General features: G+C 37.3%; 1 protein-coding gene across 4 annotated transcripts in view; it reads left to right on the top strand.

The window, feature by feature from the left end:
• The window catches only part of LOC122071922 (histone-lysine N-methyltransferase ASHH3), a 34,573-nt gene that overhangs the window by 6,858 nt on the left and 7,381 nt on the right, over positions 1-20,334 (top strand). For 3 of the 4 annotated variants that reach the window (XM_042636403.1, XM_042636405.1, XM_042636404.1), the window contains exons 4-14: positions 3,097-3,226; positions 3,545-3,656; positions 7,820-7,919; positions 9,906-9,984; positions 10,129-10,300; positions 10,483-10,563; positions 10,722-10,899; positions 12,919-12,946; positions 13,169-13,262; positions 18,368-18,416; positions 18,516-18,599. In XM_042636403.1, the coding sequence (XP_042492337.1) occupies positions 3,097-3,226; positions 3,545-3,656; positions 7,820-7,919; positions 9,906-9,984; positions 10,129-10,300; positions 10,483-10,563; positions 10,722-10,899; positions 12,919-12,946; positions 13,169-13,262; positions 18,368-18,416; positions 18,516-18,593 (1,101 nt within the window). In that variant the 3' untranslated portion in view covers positions 18,594-18,599. Of the gene's footprint in view, positions 1-3,096; positions 3,227-3,544; positions 3,657-7,819; positions 7,920-9,905; positions 9,985-10,128; positions 10,301-10,482; positions 10,564-10,721; positions 10,900-12,918; positions 12,947-13,168; positions 13,263-18,367; positions 18,417-18,515; positions 18,600-20,334 lie in introns of those variants that run through there. The other variant, XM_042636407.1, reaches the window with a different exon arrangement.

Below are 20,334 nucleotides of genomic sequence, written 5' to 3'. Positions count from 1 at the left end.
TAATAATCTGGCCACAATTTTCCCATAAAAGTTATTGATCTTGTCAATTTTTCACATAGGTAAGGAAACTTCTTATGGTGTGCCTTGATCCTCTGGACATGGGGCTTTAATCATCTTTGGGTTCTGTGGGACCGACTTTTGACCAGATGCAGCAGAGCTGGGGGCATGGAGGCAGTTGCTTCCTCAATTCCTCTGGAAGTTTTATTTGCATATGGCACATCAGTCTATGGAGGGAATTTGGTTGGTAAGATGAGCCTATCCCAACACCAGGACCCATCCTCGGGAAAAGGTTGAAAAAAAAACCCTAAACCCTAGCTTCTGGTACTTCCATCTCTGATCTTAGTTCTCTATTCCTTTTTGTTGTTTCCTACCCTTTCTTGCTTTCTGTCTATGGAAGAGGAAGACATTGATACAATCATATCTCGTTTATTTCTTCCCACCTCTTTTTAAACTCTCCCTTGTAGACTCTCAACATTTTTTCTTTCTTTCTATTTTTCTATTTTGTCATTATACATGGATGCAAGGATTAAAGTATCGGTATCGGTTGCCGTATTGATCGGGCAAAATTAAGATACGTATCGAAGATACGCTAAAGATATGCATATAAATGGATAGGAAACACTTTTTTATACACTTTTGCACAAAAAATTGTTAAAAAAAGCTATAGACAACATGTATTATGCATAAACACTAAATTGAGAGTATCGCACTAAGAATCCAAGGTTTGTAGTTGTCCCATAAATGTAAAATCTTTATTCCCAACCTTGATTTCCACTTTAGTTAGAGAGAAAAATGGCTGGTAGCAACTTTGGAACAAAAACCCAAAAAAAAATTTTTTTTTTGGAAAAATGATTCTTGGCCATTATATGATCGTACCGCACCGTATCGGTATGTATCGTACCGTACAGGTATGTATCGGTCAACACATACCGATATATACCGATGCACACTGATACATACCGAAACGTACATTTCACCTTGATTTTTAATTTTTCATAGAGTATCGGTACATATCGGTGTGTATTGTATTGTATTGGTAAGGGCCGATATTGGTACGTATCGTAGGATACTTAAAACCATTTATCGTATCGGTACGTTAAGGATTTGAAAATTTTCATGTATCGTATCAGTAAGGGCTGATATTGATACGTATCGGCCAATACGGTACGATACGTTCCGATACTTAAAACCATGCATGGATGTTTAAAATGGAATTTTCTTAATGGCCACACCTAGTTTTGCCATGTAGAAAAGTGATGTGGTAAATTTGACTGTTGGATTTCTAGAGAATGGTCTGAATAGGCCACATACCAAATGTCGCAGTCAAATCCAATCATATACCATCCCATGTAATCTGCATACCCTTTGATGCAAATTGATCAGATCTAATGGATCCGAATGCCCTGAGGTAATGGGCCGACTAATGGTATGAAGAGATTCTGATTTGGAGGAAAGCATTTGAATTTAATGAGGTGGAACAGAGGAGAAAAAAAAGGGAGTGATGGGTTTTATTATGGAGATAAAATATAGGGGAGAAACACCTAAGATTTAGGATCATGTAACTAGCTATCGATGGGTGGAAAAAAAGGGAATGAAGACAAAGAAATAAGAGGGAAATAGGGAAGTGGTTGATGGGTGGACTGATGAAGAAGAAAAAGAGAAATTTTTTCCTATAAAATAGGATTTGAAACTGAAGCAAATCAGTAGAAGAGAAAGGGAGACTATCAAGTATCAACTAGAAGGGAAAATAAATACAAGGAGAAAAAGAAGTGGAAAATATTCCTTCTGTGGATGGGGAGTGAGAGAGAAAGAAGGAAGGAAAACTAGAATCATGTGGGAAGGGAGAGAGGAGATAGAAGAAGGAAGAGAGATCTCTTACTAAATTGGGAGAGAAAAGGGGGACGAGAAGGAGCCAGCTTGCAAGTTTCTAAATGAACAATTCAATCCATTAATTCCAAATCGTGGAGATGGGGTTGGTTACATTACTAATTTATAGAAACAAAATTAAAATCTTCTAGACTGATTCAACTAGTAAGACTTTCATAACTAGACAACTAAGGTCTCTAGATTTCCCAAACTACTGCAAATACTAACAACTTAGGATAAGATAAATCCTTATCTAACTATCACCAAAATTAGACCCACTAATAAGCAATAGTTTTCGTGCATCCCTTTAAAACCCCACTTTTGGGTCTTATATTTCAGTCCATTACGACAATGAATCCCAAAAACTAAAGCCCAACCCAAGGCTATATGAAAAACATGATCCAAATTTTAAACAAAACCTTAAACTGGGCCTGCGTTACCCCTCCATATACATCCATCCCCTTGTAGAAGTTCCATGCACCCTCATGGTAGTCCCACATTGTTCAATGGTATGCTTTTCCATGTGGCCAACTCTAGTTAGGTTGAAACTTGACATGTCGGTAGGAGACTTTGGGGTTTAGCTGTCCATAAAATTTCAGTTCCATCTGACTTCACGTGGCAGAACTAGGTGCCCGTTAAGGAGATTCTATCCTAAACTGTCATTTTGTAAATTTAAAATTGTATTTTCATAAAAAAGTTAGATCGGAACAATTAGAGATAGACTGAGGGAAACATCAACCACTTGACTTCATCTATCAAGGTGCATTCTTTATTTTGTTGAAAACAGATGATTTATTATCTTTTCATAAAATAGTTATACGTTTTTACAAATGTGTAACTAGCTGTAATTTCAAAAACTGATCAATTTGTAAACCTTATTGAATGGTGTAAAGTGAAATCTTGAATTAATCATCACTGGGAAATCATTGGTGTGCTTAACATTGTATTTGTATGTTGCAAATAGATTTGAACTAGTAGAAGCATGAGAAAGAAGGCTGTTATACCTCCTGTGGCAGTGGGAAGAAAATATTGGCTCCTTCCACTGCTGTTGTCTATCTCTAATGTGTATATGTGTGCTCATCTCCCAAAAGAAGATGAAAATTTGGCATTTTGTATATGATTTTCTATTATTGTTCAAGACATTGTTATTTTGGAGAGATTTGTTTATGGGTTTTTGTGCATGGTGATTGGTTTTACTTTCTCAGCATCTTTCTTCTCTTTGACCATCAGAATGACTGCAGCAGTGAGGGGCACATATTCAACAAGTTACTGAATGAGATTGGAAGCCCTGTTGAGTTTCAACTCCCAGACTGGTTGAAGAAGCGGAAGCCTACACCACTCTACACTTATATAAAGCGCAGTATCCTTTGAACCAGATGCCTTAAAATTTAATGCCAGGAAGTTTTCTTGGTTGAAACTTTCTTGGAAGTAACCATAACCTCTTCTAACATTACTTCAGTGTTAGTTTTGGCTCCCATTTCCTTTGTGAGAATTAAGACATGTTCCAAGATAATCAGTGGGTTCAAATATTTATTTATTTTTGTAAATAATCCGATGCTTAGATGCTTGTTTTATATGGAGTTTTCACTGTTTCTGATTTTGCAGTTTGAAATGTTCATTTTTTATGATTTATTTTACCCCCAACAGTTTAACTTTCGTTAGTATTAACTCAAGGAAGATATATATCTCACAAAAAAGGTCAAAAGGCGCCTTGAGGATGATGGCATATTCTGTTCCTGCAGCCCATCATCAGGTTCTTCTGGTGTATGTGGTAGAGATTGCCACTGTGGGTAGGGATTTCTTGGTCAAGTGTGGTTTGACTACTATTATTTGAAACTGATTCTTGTTTTTTTATCTGCAGCCAAGTGTTATGTAAAATCTTCGTTTATCTTATTTTCAATATTTATGTGTAAATGAATCATATTAAAACAACAAAAAAATGCAAGGGGCAATGTGTTCTGATCCTTCTAGTGAGAGCTTGTGACCACTGTATGCTTGATCGACTCTCTCTCTACCTACTTGATTGTTGAATCACTAGTTTGCACAAAAAACCACATTGTGCACTAAATCTTGGGTGACAAATGCGAAACAATTGAAAGATACATGATATGAACCTGTAATGTATACCAAAGGGCTAGAGGAAAGGATACAAAATCTTCATGAGTATCATTATTTCAAATGTTGGTTTTGGATCATTTGGATTACCTGATCCAGGTCGGTGATGCCCTGGAATGATCTGGTCTGGGATGGGAGTGGATAGCCGATCTGCATTATACTAGTAATTTCTTCTGTCCAGATTGTCAGATTTCCTGGCAATGATCCAGACTACAATATATCTTTAAAACCTTGGCAAGTCCTGAATGATAGTGGCAAAGTTACATAAATGATCATAGACCTGTCGTTAACTAAATTCTCTGAGTTTTTATCTCTGAATTCTTTCAAAATAGGGGTGACAGTGGAGAGTTGGGCAGGCTGGAAGGTGGTCAACTCCCAAACTGAAGCTTAGGGTGAAGACAAGTGGGCGCACCCTGACCTTTGGTAGCCTGGGCCCTGGGCACAACCTGACGGTCCTGACCATGGGTTTGAGCTTCCTCCGATCAAGCCTAATCTAAGGAAAAAATTTCAAACCCACAGCCTGGTCTGAGTTTTCTGATGGCAGGTCAGGCGCAGATAGGTTTCTCCAGGTTTATAGTTTTTTTCATTACACGAGTTTTCTAGAGACTATTTGATGCAGTTACTTGGTCCTATAGGGGCATGTAGGGGATAATTAGTAATTTCCTTTTGTTTGTATTTATGTTGAATTGTTGATAGAGTTGTAGGAAGTTAAGAGTCCAATTAGATTTGAATTTGTTTTCTGCTTTAGATTATGATTGAGTTGAGTCAGTTTCCTATTCTAGTTTGGATGGTTAGCCATTAGATGTACCTGTAAGCACTTACCGATGATTGATTGGAATGGGATTGAATTAGTTTTAAAGAGTTTTGAGTGGAAACCTCCTTTCTATCTTCCTTTCGACCTAGTATTTTCTCTACTTGCTGCTCCAAATTTTCTCTTTCTTCCTTCCATTGATTCCCCTTCATTTCTCTTCTATCTCCTATATTCTCTCTCTTTTCTTTAATTGTCTCAGGTACTAGACTGAAGAGCCAGCACGACTCAACAGCCCATCTATAAAAGCTTCAATCTCATTCATCCCTCCCCTTTTCTTATGATTTGTGGTGGATATATCTCTGGAATAGCGACCCATAATTGGGGTTATTGAACCCGAGTTCACACTAGTTTTTTATGTGAATAAAAATTCCTTTTGAGAGAGAGAGAGAGGGAATATACAAGGTGCAAGGCCCAAAGAAAACAAAATACAAAAGCATCTACACCCTAGAACAGTACTAACGTAAAACTGTAACATGTGCACACTAATTATAACATTTGGAAACCTATTATGTTAATCCAGCATATAAGAAAGTGTAAACTGAGAAACATTGTAAGATATCTACTTCTTGTATCACTATCTTGATCTCTTTTCCTATTGATCTATTAATTTTTAGCTATCGCAGAAATGAAAAAAAATCACCTACTGACACTATATTTGTAACCATGTGGCTTCTAATCTAAGGTTAATAATGCTTCTCTACAATTACATACTCCTTCCGTCCTGCAAAGACATTCCTTCCCTTTTTAGCTGTCCCAAATTGTTTTTCCCATCACATAAATTAAGTAATAGGTTATTAGAAAATTGAATTTATCACATGAACCCTTGCATTCATTACCACTTTGCTTGTCAAATTGGACAGAGGGAGTATATAAAGGGATGGGGGGTTTTCCAAGCTTTTGTTTCTTACATGTGTGGTTAATCAAGACCTCTACCTGAGCACCGCCAACTGTAACCAATCTTGAATTTCTTAAACCAGGTCCGCCCTAAAAGTCAAAACTAGTTCATTTTTGTTGGAAGGGGGGTTGATGATGGACCACGACAAGGAGACCCCACATCCGCATAAATTCTGGGAACCAGTTGATGATGCTGAACCAGTGCTAGAACTGTAAAGTTAGCAACTCAGATAAATAGGGAGAAGATGTTGGCTGGTTACGCAGGTTAGAAGCAAAAGCTGATATGGGATTTTGTGAAACTCATGAATTCAAAGAAGGGATCGGATTTAGATATGTTAGAAAGCAAATCAGTACGTTTCAAATGGAATAAATTAGAGTTATGTGAGGGAAGGAGTTTCCCATGCAACTAGCCTAGTCTAAGGAGTCCCTAATTCACCTTGGAACATTGAGGGAGTCTTCGATGTACTTGGTGGGCCTTGCTTGTTGATTACCTTGTATACAATGCTTAAAAAGTATTAAATTTATGTAGAAATTGACCTGCAAAATCTCACCAAAATTGGAGAATAATAGAGGGTTGTGATATGTACTTGTGTGTAGAAACCTTAGAACAGCAGGGCAGGGGTATAATAAGGTCATAACAGAGGCTGTAAAACTTAGAAGTATTGATCAGAATCTGGAGGAAATAGGTACAGAAACCTAGCCCTTGATATCAGGTCAACCAGAGAGGTAATATAAGAGACAAAATTGACTATTTCTAATGCATCTCAAAAAGAAAATCCTTCTGTAGACTATTAATCAAACTAGGACTTGAAACTGAAATTAAAATCCTAATACTGGGCTGAACTTTAGACTCCTATTGTATTAGGAAATGGAAAAAAAAAAAATACAATTCCTTATAGAACCATAGACCCCATATATGTGCTTATAATTAAGGCTAATACAACAAATAACCTAAAATTAGATGACAACAGGCCTACAGAGCCCATCAAGCCTCAAAATAAGGCCTAACGAGGTCTAATTTAACTATTTCTTTTGGGTGAATAAATAATTCATTAGCAAAAGGAGAGAAAGATACAAGGAGGCCCCAATAGAAGGGCAAGAAGAGAAAAAACAAGGAGAGTTATACAACAAGGCAAGATCAACCTTCAAGAAGAAATGATCGCGGGGTTGAGAAAGGAGCTAGGTGAACCCAATGAGATCAAGGATTAAAGTATCGGTATCGGTCGGCCAAAATTAAGATACGTATTAGAGATACGCTAAAGATATGCACATAAATGGATATGAAACACTTTTATACACTTTTGCATAAAAAAATAGTTAAAAAAAGCTATATATGACATGCTTTATGCATAAACACTAAATTGAGAGAATCCTAGGTTTGTAGTTGTTTATGGGTGTGAAATCCTTGTTCTCAGCCTTAATTTCCACTTTAGCTAGAGATAAAAAATGGCCGGCAGCAACTTTGGAACAAAAATCCTTTTCAAAAAATCGTGTTTTGCTATGGCCCATCTTGGCCATTATATGACTGTAGCGCACCGTATCGGTATTTATTGGTCATACATATGGATACGCATCGATACGTACCGAAACGTACATTTCACCTCGATTTTTAATTTTCCAAAGAATATCGGTGCGTATCAGTGGTGTATCAGTATGTATCCTATGATACATAGCGATACAAAGGATTTTAAAATTTTCATGTAGTGTATCGGTAGTATCGTATCGGTAAGGGTCAATACCAATACATATCGGACGATACGGTATGACTTTAAACCATGCATGAGACAACAATGGGCTTGTTCCTTGGGGAATCCACTACACTATGATGGGAGACCAAGGATAGTTTACTTGAAACCTCAAAAGCCTTCCAAATCTGCTCAAAGGATCTAGACCTCAAAAGTAGGCCCAGTTGAACTTGTTCCTGCTTCGGTAGGTCATCTGGAAATTTTCTGTTGAGTACTTTCAAAGGCCTCAAAAGGTCTACATAATTTCCTAAATGATCTGACATTTCCTTATTTCCTATAGAGTAACATATTTTGATGTTATTTGTATAGGATATTCTATGAACATTAGTTCTGCCAGTTTCTATGCTAATTATAAAGTTTGTGTGCATAATGTCGCTGTGTTGTATAGGATGCTGCTGTCGTGCTGCTCATCAAGCTGTAATTGTGGGAGTTCATGTCTGAATAAATCATTTCAGCACCGGCCTGTAAAGAAGATGAAATTAGTGAAGGTATGGTTTTAGAATTATGTTTGTAATCACATTGTTTATATAATGTATTAGGAAGAGAAAAATTTAATTAGAAGGTTCAAGGGCTGAAAATATTATGTAGTCTTTTTTCATTACACAATAGTCTTTGGCAACACTCCTAATATTTCATGCTCAGCTGTCTGGAAAAATGGAACAGTTTGTCCCCTTATCATGATGAGAAAAAAATCTTTGCCTTCCATGTTCCTTTTTTTTGAGTTGTAGAAAGATACTATAGAGATGCAAATATTCACAATCGCTAATATTTCATGTGGCTGAAATGAGTCTATTGAGACGGATGAGTGGTAGAACTAGAAAATAAAACATGGAATGTGCATTATAGGTTATTTAGGATTTAGCTCTTGTACATGATAAATTCAGAGTAGGGTTCAAAATTTGGGTGGGAAAGGACAATTTTTGTCCCCCTGGCAAGACTGAAGTGTTTCAGCGAAATGGGTGCAAAGTTTGATTCATTTCACTGAAATGTGCAGAAATGACCTTTTTGAAGTTCCAATTTGAACTCCTTGTTCTCAGATCTCATGTCCTTTTTTTTTTTACTGTTTCTGGTAAACCATGATTCCTACAATCTTCATGTTACCAAAATCTATTAACCATGACCAACTTCAAGTTTCAACTTAAGGAATCATAATTAATTAGGGTTTTTTTTTATGGTTATTAGTTTTTTGAGTAAAGGCTTTACCATATGCTATTGGCCATTGGTTGTGACATGTCTGATATCACAACTCAGGTGATGCAGGAGTGCTTCCATGGGTTGGCTTGAACCCTTTGTGAATCCATACAGAGATGAATCGGGTCCAATTGGGTTCAGTAGGGTATTTTAGATTAGTTATTTAATTAGAGTTAATATTTGGATTTGTCTTGTTATCTCCTATTTTAGTTTTAATAGGCTAATTAGTGGTAGAGTTTGATTTAGAATTTTATTTCAGCTTAAAAGTAACATCTTAGAGTCATACTGTGTTTTAGTTTTAGAATCATATTAGGAGTCTTTATTATTTTCTGTAAATACTTGGATGTAAATATTTAGATTGAATAGAATGAATTGAGTATTGAATTGTGTGCCAGCATGGCTCAGCGAGTTTGTGTGAACTTCCTTCCCCCCCTTCTCCGTGCGATCTCTCTCTCTTCTTCCTTCTTTTCTTATATACTTCCTTTGCTTGTTCTGCTATGTTCTCTGCTGTCCTGGCGTAGCACTGTTTGAACAAGGGTCGCATCAAATTTCATCAGTTCTTCATCATTCAGCCCATCTCTCCAGGGCTTCAATCAGTGCTTTTAGGTGACCCATCCCGTGAAACCCTAAACTGAATTATTGTTAGAGTGTTGAGATTTCAATTTGAGATCAAACCAGTTTTACTTCTACCGCTAGGGGCTGTTGCAGAATGTTTTGTCCCCACCTTTATGATTTGTTGGGATTATTAGTCAGTGCATTCAAGAGGGTAGTAAGTTGCGATTCTTTACCTGGAATTTCAGATTGGTATGAGGTTTGATGTATGAGAACTCATATTTGAATCAAGCCTGGTTTTCTGCCTCTTGGCTTACCAATATTGACCTCCCCTTCTTTATCATGTTACACAATAAATGATAATTCCTTTTACATCCTTTCTTCTTTGCTTTCCTAATTGGGCCTTTGAAATTCTGGTTATTTTCACTTATACCATTCCTCTCAATTGTGGATCCTTGTGATAGTCGGTTGGGCCCATAAGCGAACTCAATAGGGTATTTTGACCTGGGTTCTGCATCATCAGGCTTAATCATTAGTTAAATATGCTTAAGGAGTTGAAAGACTTGACGTTTTTCCTTCTTAGTATTAGTTGGATTCAGATTGAGTTTGATCGTTGCACACCTGCTTTAGATGTAAATGCTTTGTTTTGCTAGGTTTTGTGTCTTCTGAAATCCATATTGATTTTTTCATCGGTTGTTACTCTAATGATTAAATGAAGTTATTGTTTGTAGACAGAGAAATGTGGATCAGGTTTGGTAGCAGATGAAGACATAAAGCAAGGAGAGTTTGTAATAGAGTATGTGGGAGAAGGTGACATTATTCAACCAATGCAAGTTCTCCCTTTGAAAATTTAGAGTTCTATGCCACATGGCGTTTATCCTAGTTTTTATGTATTTTTTATTTGAGATGCTTATTTTTTGTTGATGAATGCCTTTTTTCTTACCTCAAATTCAGTTATTGATGATAAAACTTGTGAGGAAAGGCTCTGGAAAATGAAGCATCGTGGTGAAACCAATTTCTATTTATGTGAAATTAATCGTGATATGGTGATTGATGCTACATACAAGGGAAACAGGTCTAGATTTATAAATCACAGTTGTAGGCCAAATACCGAGATGCAGAAATGGTTTGCTTCCTGCCCCTACTGTTCTCTCTCTCTCTCTCTAAATGTTAATATTTCTTACAGTGGGGCCTTTTGGGGAGGGGCCCATCCCAATAGGGACCACCCCCCTCCCCATTTTAAGCGCACCTCTGTATCGACTGAATCACTGTAGTGTTTTTTTTTTTCTTACTTGCAATACATTTTAGGAGAACTGAAGGCGAGACCAGAATTGGCATATTTGCAACCCGTGACATAAAAAAGGGAGAGCATCTGACCTATGATTATCAGTATGAGCACTTACAGAATACTTCTCTTGGCTGCTTGTATGCTTATGCTGATTTTTCAGTTTTATGTTAATAAATATTTCATGCTATTTTTCTTATTACTCAGATTGTATACGTGGGTGCTTAAACTTTCTCATAACCATTCTTAACAAAATCAGCAGGTTTGTTCAATTTGGTGCAGATCAGGATTGCTATTGTGGTGCCTTAGACTGCAGGAAGAAGCTAGGGGTCAAGCCTAGCAAGCCTAAGTTGTCTTCCTCAGATGCTACATTAAAACTAGTTGCCTGTCAGATGGCAGTATCCTCTCCTAAAGTCAAAGCAATTCTGTCTGGAAAATATGTATGTATAACTCTGCCTGCTTTAAATGGATAAGAGATTAGATGCATTGAGATTCATCCTTTGTTGTTTCTTTTTTGTAAATGATTGATTTAGCTGTGGAACTCAACAATCTGTGAATACAATTCAGAATTTCTCTCACCAATTCAATACCCCTACTGTGCAAGCTGGGGATGTATGATATTTATTCTTCAGCTTGAAGGGGGGAGTGTAATTTATTTAATAAGGGTACTTTGGGTATCAGACTGTTTCTTGTATTGTGCTTTTTCCTTTTCCTTTCTACCTCCCTAGGCTACCTTATGTTGGCATGGGGGGGTATGTATGTAATTTTGCATATAATATTAGAAAGTGAATCAATATTGAGGAGAAAGGATTCGTTCTCTTGTCATTAGCACCAAACTTTCTTCTTCTTCTCTTACCTCTCACCCTCTCCTCCTCTCTTCTCCTGTTCTCCATCACTACTGTAACTCCAACTATATCATATTAGAGCTGTTTTGGGAGTAACTTTGATACACACTACGAGAAAGTCGTTTGCGGGGGCATGGCCATGTTGAACGGAGGCCTTTGGATGCTCTAATACGGAGAAGTGATTTGATTCATATTGAAGGAGCTAAAAGAGCCAGGAACAGACCTAAAATGACTTTAGGAGAAGTGGTGAGGAAAGACATGACCTCGAACAGAGCTGACTGGAGGGTAAGGATCTATGTAGACGACTCCATTTAGTTGGGATAAGTTTGAATTGTTATTGTAACACAATGGTGAATACACAGATTTTTGGTGGTGAAAAGAATAAGAATCAGATGAAAATTAGAAGCACATCAGAAGAATCGATTCGGTGTATGTTTCCATAAATTACATAATCAATGTGTTTAACTTGTACCCGTTTTCAACCAAAAAAAAAAAAAAAAAACCTTGTACTTGTTAAGAGTATAGGAAAATCTGATCTGTTTGGTTTACTACCTAAGCCCTGGATTTTCTATGCAAATCAGAATTGAGAATTGAAGATGGAGTAGTAGTTCAAGAAGAAAACAGTAGCAAGATCAAGGTATTGGGAAAAGGCAGCAGCAAATATGCAAATAAGGGAACCAATTAACCTGGCTTTGACCTGGGAGTTCACGTCAAAACTTCCCAATGAACACTCTTCATTCATTAAATTTCTTAAAATCCAGTAACAACATTATGTCCAGAATATTCCACCATAATATTGTTATATTGAACATGAAAGGCTTCTGTTACACACTAGCTTTTGTCAATAGGGTTGCTATATTTCTCTTCTTTACCCTTTACCAGTTTTTACTAATATTAAAAGAAGAAGGTTCTCCAAATGTGCAAAATCTTGTGATTATAATAAAAGCTTTGGTATATGTTTTTTTAGCTGTCTTTGATTGGATCCTTGCAGCCGACCCCAGTCAGTTGGGATAATGCTAGGTGGTGGTGGTGGTGGTTGTTTTCTTAGCCTGTCTTGATTTTATTGATAGGGATGTCGGAGAACTATTAAATGCTGCACCTGGCTTCATTAACTTGATATCTTAAAACTTTCTTGTACAATCTTAACTGGGAAATTTATGAGGAAATGGTTATGACCAGATTTGTATGTTGGAGTCTCATGTAGCTCTATCTTATTCATGTGGTTATTTTTTAGCCATTAGTATTGGTTTTACTCAGCATCTGATAGTAGTAGGTGGCAAGTTGCATAGTTGTCAAGGTGTCACATAGGCGGCTAGACGAGCACCTTGGTCGCCTAGGTGAGCACATTGGACGCTGTGGCCAGCTAGGCGAGTGCTTTGGAAGGCTTGGTCGCCTTGCATCCTGGTCCTCTCCAACAGTTTGAGTTGCCTATAACTATGAATTGTTGACTCACACTGTCACACATGAACATTCTGAATCGTTCAATTTACGGTTTCATTATAAACTTTTTCTGTGCTTTAAAATTTTGTTGTTATTAAACCTTTCCATGTGTATTATATTGTTATGAAGCTTGGTGCGAAGTTGGACTAACTTGCAAAATCATTGCTTGGATAGGATTTCCCAAATGGAGCTCTGCACGTAGGTCAGTGAAATTTGCTTCAGTTGTTTTAGTGACACTTTATTTAAAGTTGTGCTGAAATTGATGGTTTCATAATGTATGACTGCTTCATTTAATCCTAAACCCCAACAACCCCCCACCACCACCACCACCCCCCACTCCCCACAAAAAAAAAAAGAAGCTTTGTTTAACAAGTCAAATTCTATTTCTTCTACTATTCAATTGAACTTTCTGGGCATGGTCTAGGAAGCTCACGAGATGGCCCTAATCAAGAAGCGTGTTTCCGTAATTGTATTGGTGAAGTTGTTCGAATAATACGGCCCATGGAGGAGGAGGAGAGGTATTTGCAGCTCAATCTCCCCTGTGCCTCTCTATATTTCATTTTTCTTTGTTCTGAAGAATGAATCAACAAATTTTTTTTTTAATCTGCATTGTTTTTTTTTTTTTTTCCTTGGTCGTGAAAATCTTATTACCTTGTCTTTTGTATTTTTCTTAGTAGGCCTAAGAAGCACTTGAATTTTGCTCTTTTAACGGCGAAGTGTTCTGAGCATCGTATTGTTAGCATAGCTGTATTTTATACAAGTTTTGGATCATGCATGATTTAGTGTGTTCAATTGTAATAATATGCAAAGGAAATAGTAGTACTCTTATGCCTCAAATTCTCTGACCTCTTTGGCTATGGACTACATCTGGCTTCATCAAATAATGATTCTGACCTGCCAGACGTGGAACACTGCTAAAAATACAGCAGGCTTTTTAACTACTTACTGGGGGAGACAGCTGCAAAGTGGGAGTGGTTTCTAGTTGGTAGATATAATGATCAGTGTTCCGTACCTGTGATTCTTGAGTGAGTTTTGTTACCTTGTAAATGCCTGGGTCTTAGAATCAATGTGCCAATGGCATATAACAGAAGCAAAGGAACCTTCATGTTCAACTTGATTTTACAGTTTTCAACTACCTTTTGCTCTAATAATAAAAGGAGGAAAAACACTATAGTGAACGAAGTCAATAAAGTAACAAGGGAAAACTTGAAGTACGAGAAAACTGATGATGACAGATCTTTATTAGTCGGAATGCTAGTGCTGGGAAAATCTGATATGAAAGTAATTTGGCATTGAGATGGTGGCAATCGAAGAATACTTTGACAAGGTCATTGCAGCTACTGAATTGGTCCCTGCTGGAAATGGTCACAATTAGTTCCACCCCCCCTCTTCTCACCCTTTTATACTTTCTCTCCAATTCTCCATGAATTAGAGATTCTGCATTATTTATCAGCTCAAATTGCCAAAGCCCATGCCCTTCTCTCTGGTTCTGGATTTGTTTCATTTTGGTCAACAAGCAAAATTGGTAAGAGGCAGATATCAGACTGTGGGAGATTTAGGGGACAGTGAAGAACACTATATTTGGTGGTTGAATACTATACTGTTTGTCTGTTTCAGGTTTAAAATCTTATATTATGATTACATTTTGAAAGGCTGAAATCTTATGGGGCTGGTACAGTGCTGTATACTACATGTGAAGAGGTACTTTCTAGACATGGTCATCTAAGAATCTATGCCCATAACTAAGGGCCCGTTTGATAACGCTTCTGCCGTTTCTGTTTCAAGAAACGGCAGAAACATAAATTTCCATTTCTAGAAACAGAAACGGAATTGAAGGTGTTTGATAAGTCATGTTTTTAGAAGTCGATGGTAACTAGTGAAAGAATTGCCACAAGTCGTTTCCAGAAACGGCGAAACAAGTTGAACTTGTATCGCCTGGGTCGTTTCTTGAATCATAAATAAGTAAAAATTTCTATTTCTATTTCTAAAAATAAGTGAAACGAAACAGTTTTATCAAACGCTTTTTGCTCCGTTTCTGCTGTTTCTGGAAACAGAAACAGCAGAAACGCGTTTCTTGAAACGTTATCAAACGGGCCCTAAACTTTTCATGCTGGCAATTGGTTAAGCTAGGCTGATAGATTTTGGGCTTGGTTGCATGCTCAGGTTTTCAGACCGAGCCAGAGCTGCTCTGCCATGGCATCACACAATATTAAAGATTTTAAATAAATTAGTGTATGCTCTGATGTGGTTTGTAGGGAAAAAAAAAAAAAAAAGAGGAGAGGAAACTAATAATAATAGAATATATATATTGTGTTTAACTTATGCTGATTAACTATTATGTTTCACAAATCAACTTTTTATCAATTGTAAATTGTAATCTATTATCTATAGGATGGTTAAGAATTTTGTATTTGTGTGCAGCCAGTCTTGATTGTCCAACTGCTTAGTTCTTTCATCTTTATGGGTGATTTAAGAATAGTGGCATGAAGTCTTGACCTGAATTGAATTCTCTCCCTGATGCATTTGCATTAGGCATTAATCCTGTATGGAGGCCATAGTTGTAATGGCGTCGCCTAGGCGTCGCCAAGGCGGCGATTTGGCGTCCTAGCAGAAAAAGAAGTTCATGGTAGTGCTACGATTTACGTGACTCACAAATGACGGTCGCCATTGACTAATAGGCATCGCCATGGACGCCAGGTCACGCCTGATTCACTAGGCGGTTGATTTTTTGTAAAATGCAGGGTGATTTTGATAGGGCTATATTGATTTTTGATGATTTGATGTTGCTTAATGTTGGTTTTATATGTTATATGGTATATATTGTAGGCTTGTAGCATGCTAAATAACTTTAGAGAATAGGGGAAATAAAAAAGTAGCATACTAAATAACTTTAGAAAATTGAAAAAATAAAAAATGGGCAATTCATCGCCAAATCGATTAGCCACCCCTCCACCGCCTTGAATCGATTTGATGCCGTGACAACTATGATGGAGGCCTATACGTAAGCTTGCATAGTTCACAGCGCCAAGGCGAACCAAAGCGGTGGAGGGTTGTTTAAGCGCTTAGGTGAGAAGGCGCCAGCCTTAAGGCGAACAAAGCGACCAAGTGTTAATTTTTATTTTTCCTATTTTCTAACATTATTTAGTAAGCTATATATATATTGTATCATAAAAAATCGAGATTAAGCAACATCAAGTCATTAAAAATCAACATTTAGCCATATTAAATTATAAAAAATTAATATTAAGTCATATTCAGTTATAAAAAATCAAAATTTAGAGAAATGCTCTTGTTCTATAATAAGTTTGACTTGTCAAATGATTTTATTTTTATATGAGACTATTTGTATTAGCTATAATATAAATCCAGCTTCCAACAAGTCTAAGATTACTTAAATTTAAGTTGCAATGACAAAGTTATGTTTTAGTCAAACTTATTTTTAAGTGCGCGAATGCTGTTAAAATTGTCTGAATGAAAATAATTTTATGGATATCAAAACAAAAGATTATTTTACCGGACTTTTGGTTTTTAGCAATGTTTTAACATGATAGAATTAATAAAATTTTCATAATTGAGAAAAACCTTAGCATTTAAAAGTTGAAAATCGCCCTTATAACCAAAATACAGTTTTGACTTTTTATCTTTTTGGAATTTGATTTTTAAACTACTTTTATTGGATTCAAATATGGGGTATTTGTTTATTTATGAATAATATCTTAAGTAAATGGTTTACTTAAATGATATTTGGTATAAATAAGTGCCAAAACATAAGGCGACATGCAGTGCAACAAGGCGACTGTCGCCTAGGCCCCAGGAAAACCGCTTGGATGCCTAGGCGACGCCTTGGCAACACCTTGACAACTATGCAAACTTGGAAAGCTCATAAGGTGTTAGTGGCAGTCCAGTGGGCTGAAATGACCTTTAGGTAGGTATATTATAGTTTTGGCCTTTTATTTTTTTGGGGTTCATTGTGATGAGCCTAATTTATAAGCCCATACAGTGAGGATAAAGTTAGTACATGGAATTAATAGTAAGTGTAGAATTAGATTAGAATACTGAATAGTTAGATAGAGTTTTGTTGTGAGTTTATTTATTTTTTTAAGTGTGTTAGAGAGTGGACCTTGGTGCAATGGTAAGGTTTCTCCATTGTGACCAAGTGGTCACGGGTTTGAGTCAGGAAACAGCCTCTCCGTGAAACGTGGGTAAGGCTGGTTATGTTATGACCCTCCCTAGATCTCGCAATGGTGGGAGCCTCGTGCACTGGGTATGCCATCTTTTTTAGTGCGTAAGAGTGATTAGGAGTCGTTTTATGAGTTGATTTTGAAAATTTAGGTCTTTTTACATAAAATACACCCCCATCAAGTAGAGACGGTTTGAGTAAATAAAAGGCAAGTTTTTTATTTTAAGAGTTTTGATGCTGTTCAGCAGTTATTGGTATCCCATACCTGATTTCTTCTTTTCTTTTTTCTCTCCTCTCTTCTTCCTCCTAAGCAGATCGATCTTATCTCTTTTCCCTCCCCTCCCCTTCCATTAATCTGATTTCTTTCCTTAACAACGCTATTGCTTCCTTTTTTTAAGATCTAATCACAGATTTGATGAGTGGACCTGCTTGCATTTGGGATCCATAATCTGGATTTTCAGATTGCATTACCGGAAATAAATAAATAACAAAATGAAATTTCTGCCAAGATATCTAGTGTAGGTATCGGTCAACGTATCAGGAAAGCTGAGTTTACGAAACGTCTTGGAGGCGTATCAAAGAGATGCTAAGAGATGTTGGATGTACTTAAGTGATGCATGGATACATGCAAAACTAGTGTTTTTAAGCATAATACACTATGAATAAGTAATAAACAATGATGTATATTATATAATTATTAAAACATGTTGCTGAGTCAATAGGATTCAAATTCCTTTTGCTGTGGCATCACAAGCTTACTTAGCCCATGAACAATAAGTCATGTTTATTTATTTAAAAAAAAAAAGAATATATATCTCTCTCTCTCCCCCTTCTGGGGTTCTGCAGTTGATGAGCTCTATCCACCTGTGGAAGATGGACCAAATTTCAGTAGCTTGTATTGATAGACCATATGTATCAACCTGTATTGACCCATCTTGGATGCATACACCCTTTTATTTTTTCCCTTCTGTAACGTCTGCTTCGTACTAGAAAGGGTCAAATCCGACATGTATTGGACTGATACTGGCAATACTTATCAATGGTTGACCCCCTGGATGCTGCACCACCCTGATTATTGTTTTATTGTCCCAGCCTTATTTATATCCAGGTCTGATTAACTTTGGATGTGACCCAACCTTGCTCAGCCCTCATTGAAGCCAAAACTACCCTTTTTAAGTGTTTATTTATGTAGTTGAGGTAATTTTTTTTTTTTGTTTATGCACTGAGTGAAAGATCAGGTTATAGACTTTTTGGCTGCACTAATTCCAGCTTGGTTTTGATTTGGATTTAGATCAATTGTTGCATTCTTGCTTATGATGGCATTGAATTCATAGCTGCATTCTTTATATTCTGGCAATTTTCTATCAAAATTGATAGTTTTATTCTCTATTTTCACTTGCTGTCTACTAAAAAGGCCTTCTGTGCATGGTTCAAATATCGCAGGTGTTTTGGGATCATAAAACGGTTTGATTATAATTCCAAGAAGCACACAGTAAGTGATACTGTTGCTTTCTTCGACCACTGTTTCTTTCATCACTGTAAATTTAATGAGCGATGGTGTTCATAAATGTTTGCTTGTACTTTATGGTAGATTATGTATGAGGATGGCAGTGTTGAAATTATTGACATGTCAAAGGAAGAGTGGGAAATCTGTAACCAAGCCATGTAATCATGGGTAAGTTGTTTAACATGATTTGTCATCCTCATTCTTGATCCAAATTAATATTGTGTGTTCTATAGCATTATACATTTTGCAAACTGTTGATGAAACCTACATTTTTGGAGAATTCAATCATGAAGATTGAAGACACTAGTAATTGGTTTGGTTGGATTTGATTGACTAGAACAGATATTTATATTCTTGTATGAGATAATCATATAGTCTTATCAATCTTGATCAAGGATTTATAACTCAGTCCATTATTGGATGAGACTCCATTTTTTATCTGAATCCGCTGAACCCACCTAATCCTAGCCATTTCAAGGATTAAATGGATGGCAGACAGGTTGGTCAGATAAGTCTTAGTGTGTTCATTGTGGCAGTGGATGAAATACTAGCAGCCATGAGGAAAAATTGACCAGTTGGTGCCTATACTAGAAACAATTTCCCTCCCTGATAACTCTGAGGAAGCAGCTCTATATTGGCATTAATTTTTTCAGGCAAAAGAGTTCTTGTTTTAACTTATAATAAGTATAGTTGTGGCATTCTTGCTCATTATGGGATTGAAGCTAAACGGTATTGTCAACTCTTCCCTGATGACCATGGTGGAGGGGGGAAGGGAAGACCAAAGATCAGCAAGGGGGGAGGAGGGGGGGGATCACCGTCCGAGATGATGGAGGCAATAGAGGCTAATCTACTCATACCGGAAGAGTATTATGGTTCTGGGGGTGACCAAAGAATGGAGGATGCCCGCGATCCAGCCAGAGGGAGGTCGAAGATCCACTACTTATGATGCAAGAGATGGCACCAAGAGCCATAGATCTCAGACTGAGGATTTTCCGCCAGATCAAAAAGGCATCTGAAGGGGCGGGAGTAGTCCAAAGGGAGTCGTTCTTTAGCGAGGAATAGACCTAAGAGACCCAAATATTATTATGCTTGGAAGCAATCTTCCAGATAAGCTTGAGATCCCAACATAATTGGCTTATTTATTTATTTTTTTTGGTGTATGATAATATATATAAAGCAGGGGAAGAAAAAAGGGGTGGGGGGATATACAAGGCCAAATTAGGCCGAAGAAAAAGGAGACAACCCCTGAGGGCTGGGGGGAGTCAAGATAGACAGAGGCAACCCCCAGGAGACAACAATAAGCATGTTCCTTGGCGAATCAATAACTGTGTTGGGGGGATGAATGAGAGCTTGGAGGAGATGTCAAAGAAGATGGCATTCCAAATCTTATCAAAGACCTCCAGATTTGGGAGAGCTTCTTTGATTCTTCTCAACCCTAGACCTCCTTTAGATTTGGGAAGGCAGACTATATCGACTCAGAGGATGAAGGAACTTGGTGGAATCAACCCCTTTCCAGTGGAAGAAACAAAAGAGGGTCTCAATAGCTTTAATAGTGGAAGTGGGGAGGATAAAAATGCTAGACCAATAAAGGTACATGGGTTGGAGCACAAATCTGATGAGAATTAGGCGACCCGCATAGGAGAGGAACTTTCCTGTCAAAAGTTGGAGCCTTTTCCTCAATAGATCGAGCATGGGGAGCAATGATGGGCAGTCAGCCTTGAGGTGATAAGAGGCTGGCCCAAATATTTGAGAGGGATGGATCCAAGGGAAAATCTAGTAAGACCAAGGATTTGGTCTTTAGAAGCATCAAAGACCTTGGAGAGAGATGTTAGATTTGAGGATGCTGATTCAAAGGCCTGAGAGGTTTTCAAAGAGGTGAAGGGAGAACATAATAGAAGTGATG

The sequence above is a fragment of the Macadamia integrifolia genome, chromosome 2 (genome assembly GCF_013358625.1).
Source record: "Macadamia integrifolia cultivar HAES 741 chromosome 2, SCU_Mint_v3, whole genome shotgun sequence".
Taxonomy (NCBI): Eukaryota; Viridiplantae; Streptophyta; class Magnoliopsida; order Proteales; family Proteaceae; genus Macadamia; species Macadamia integrifolia.
The sequence above is the reverse complement of the archived record's forward strand: the minus strand, read 5'-3'. Positions and strand labels throughout refer to the sequence as shown.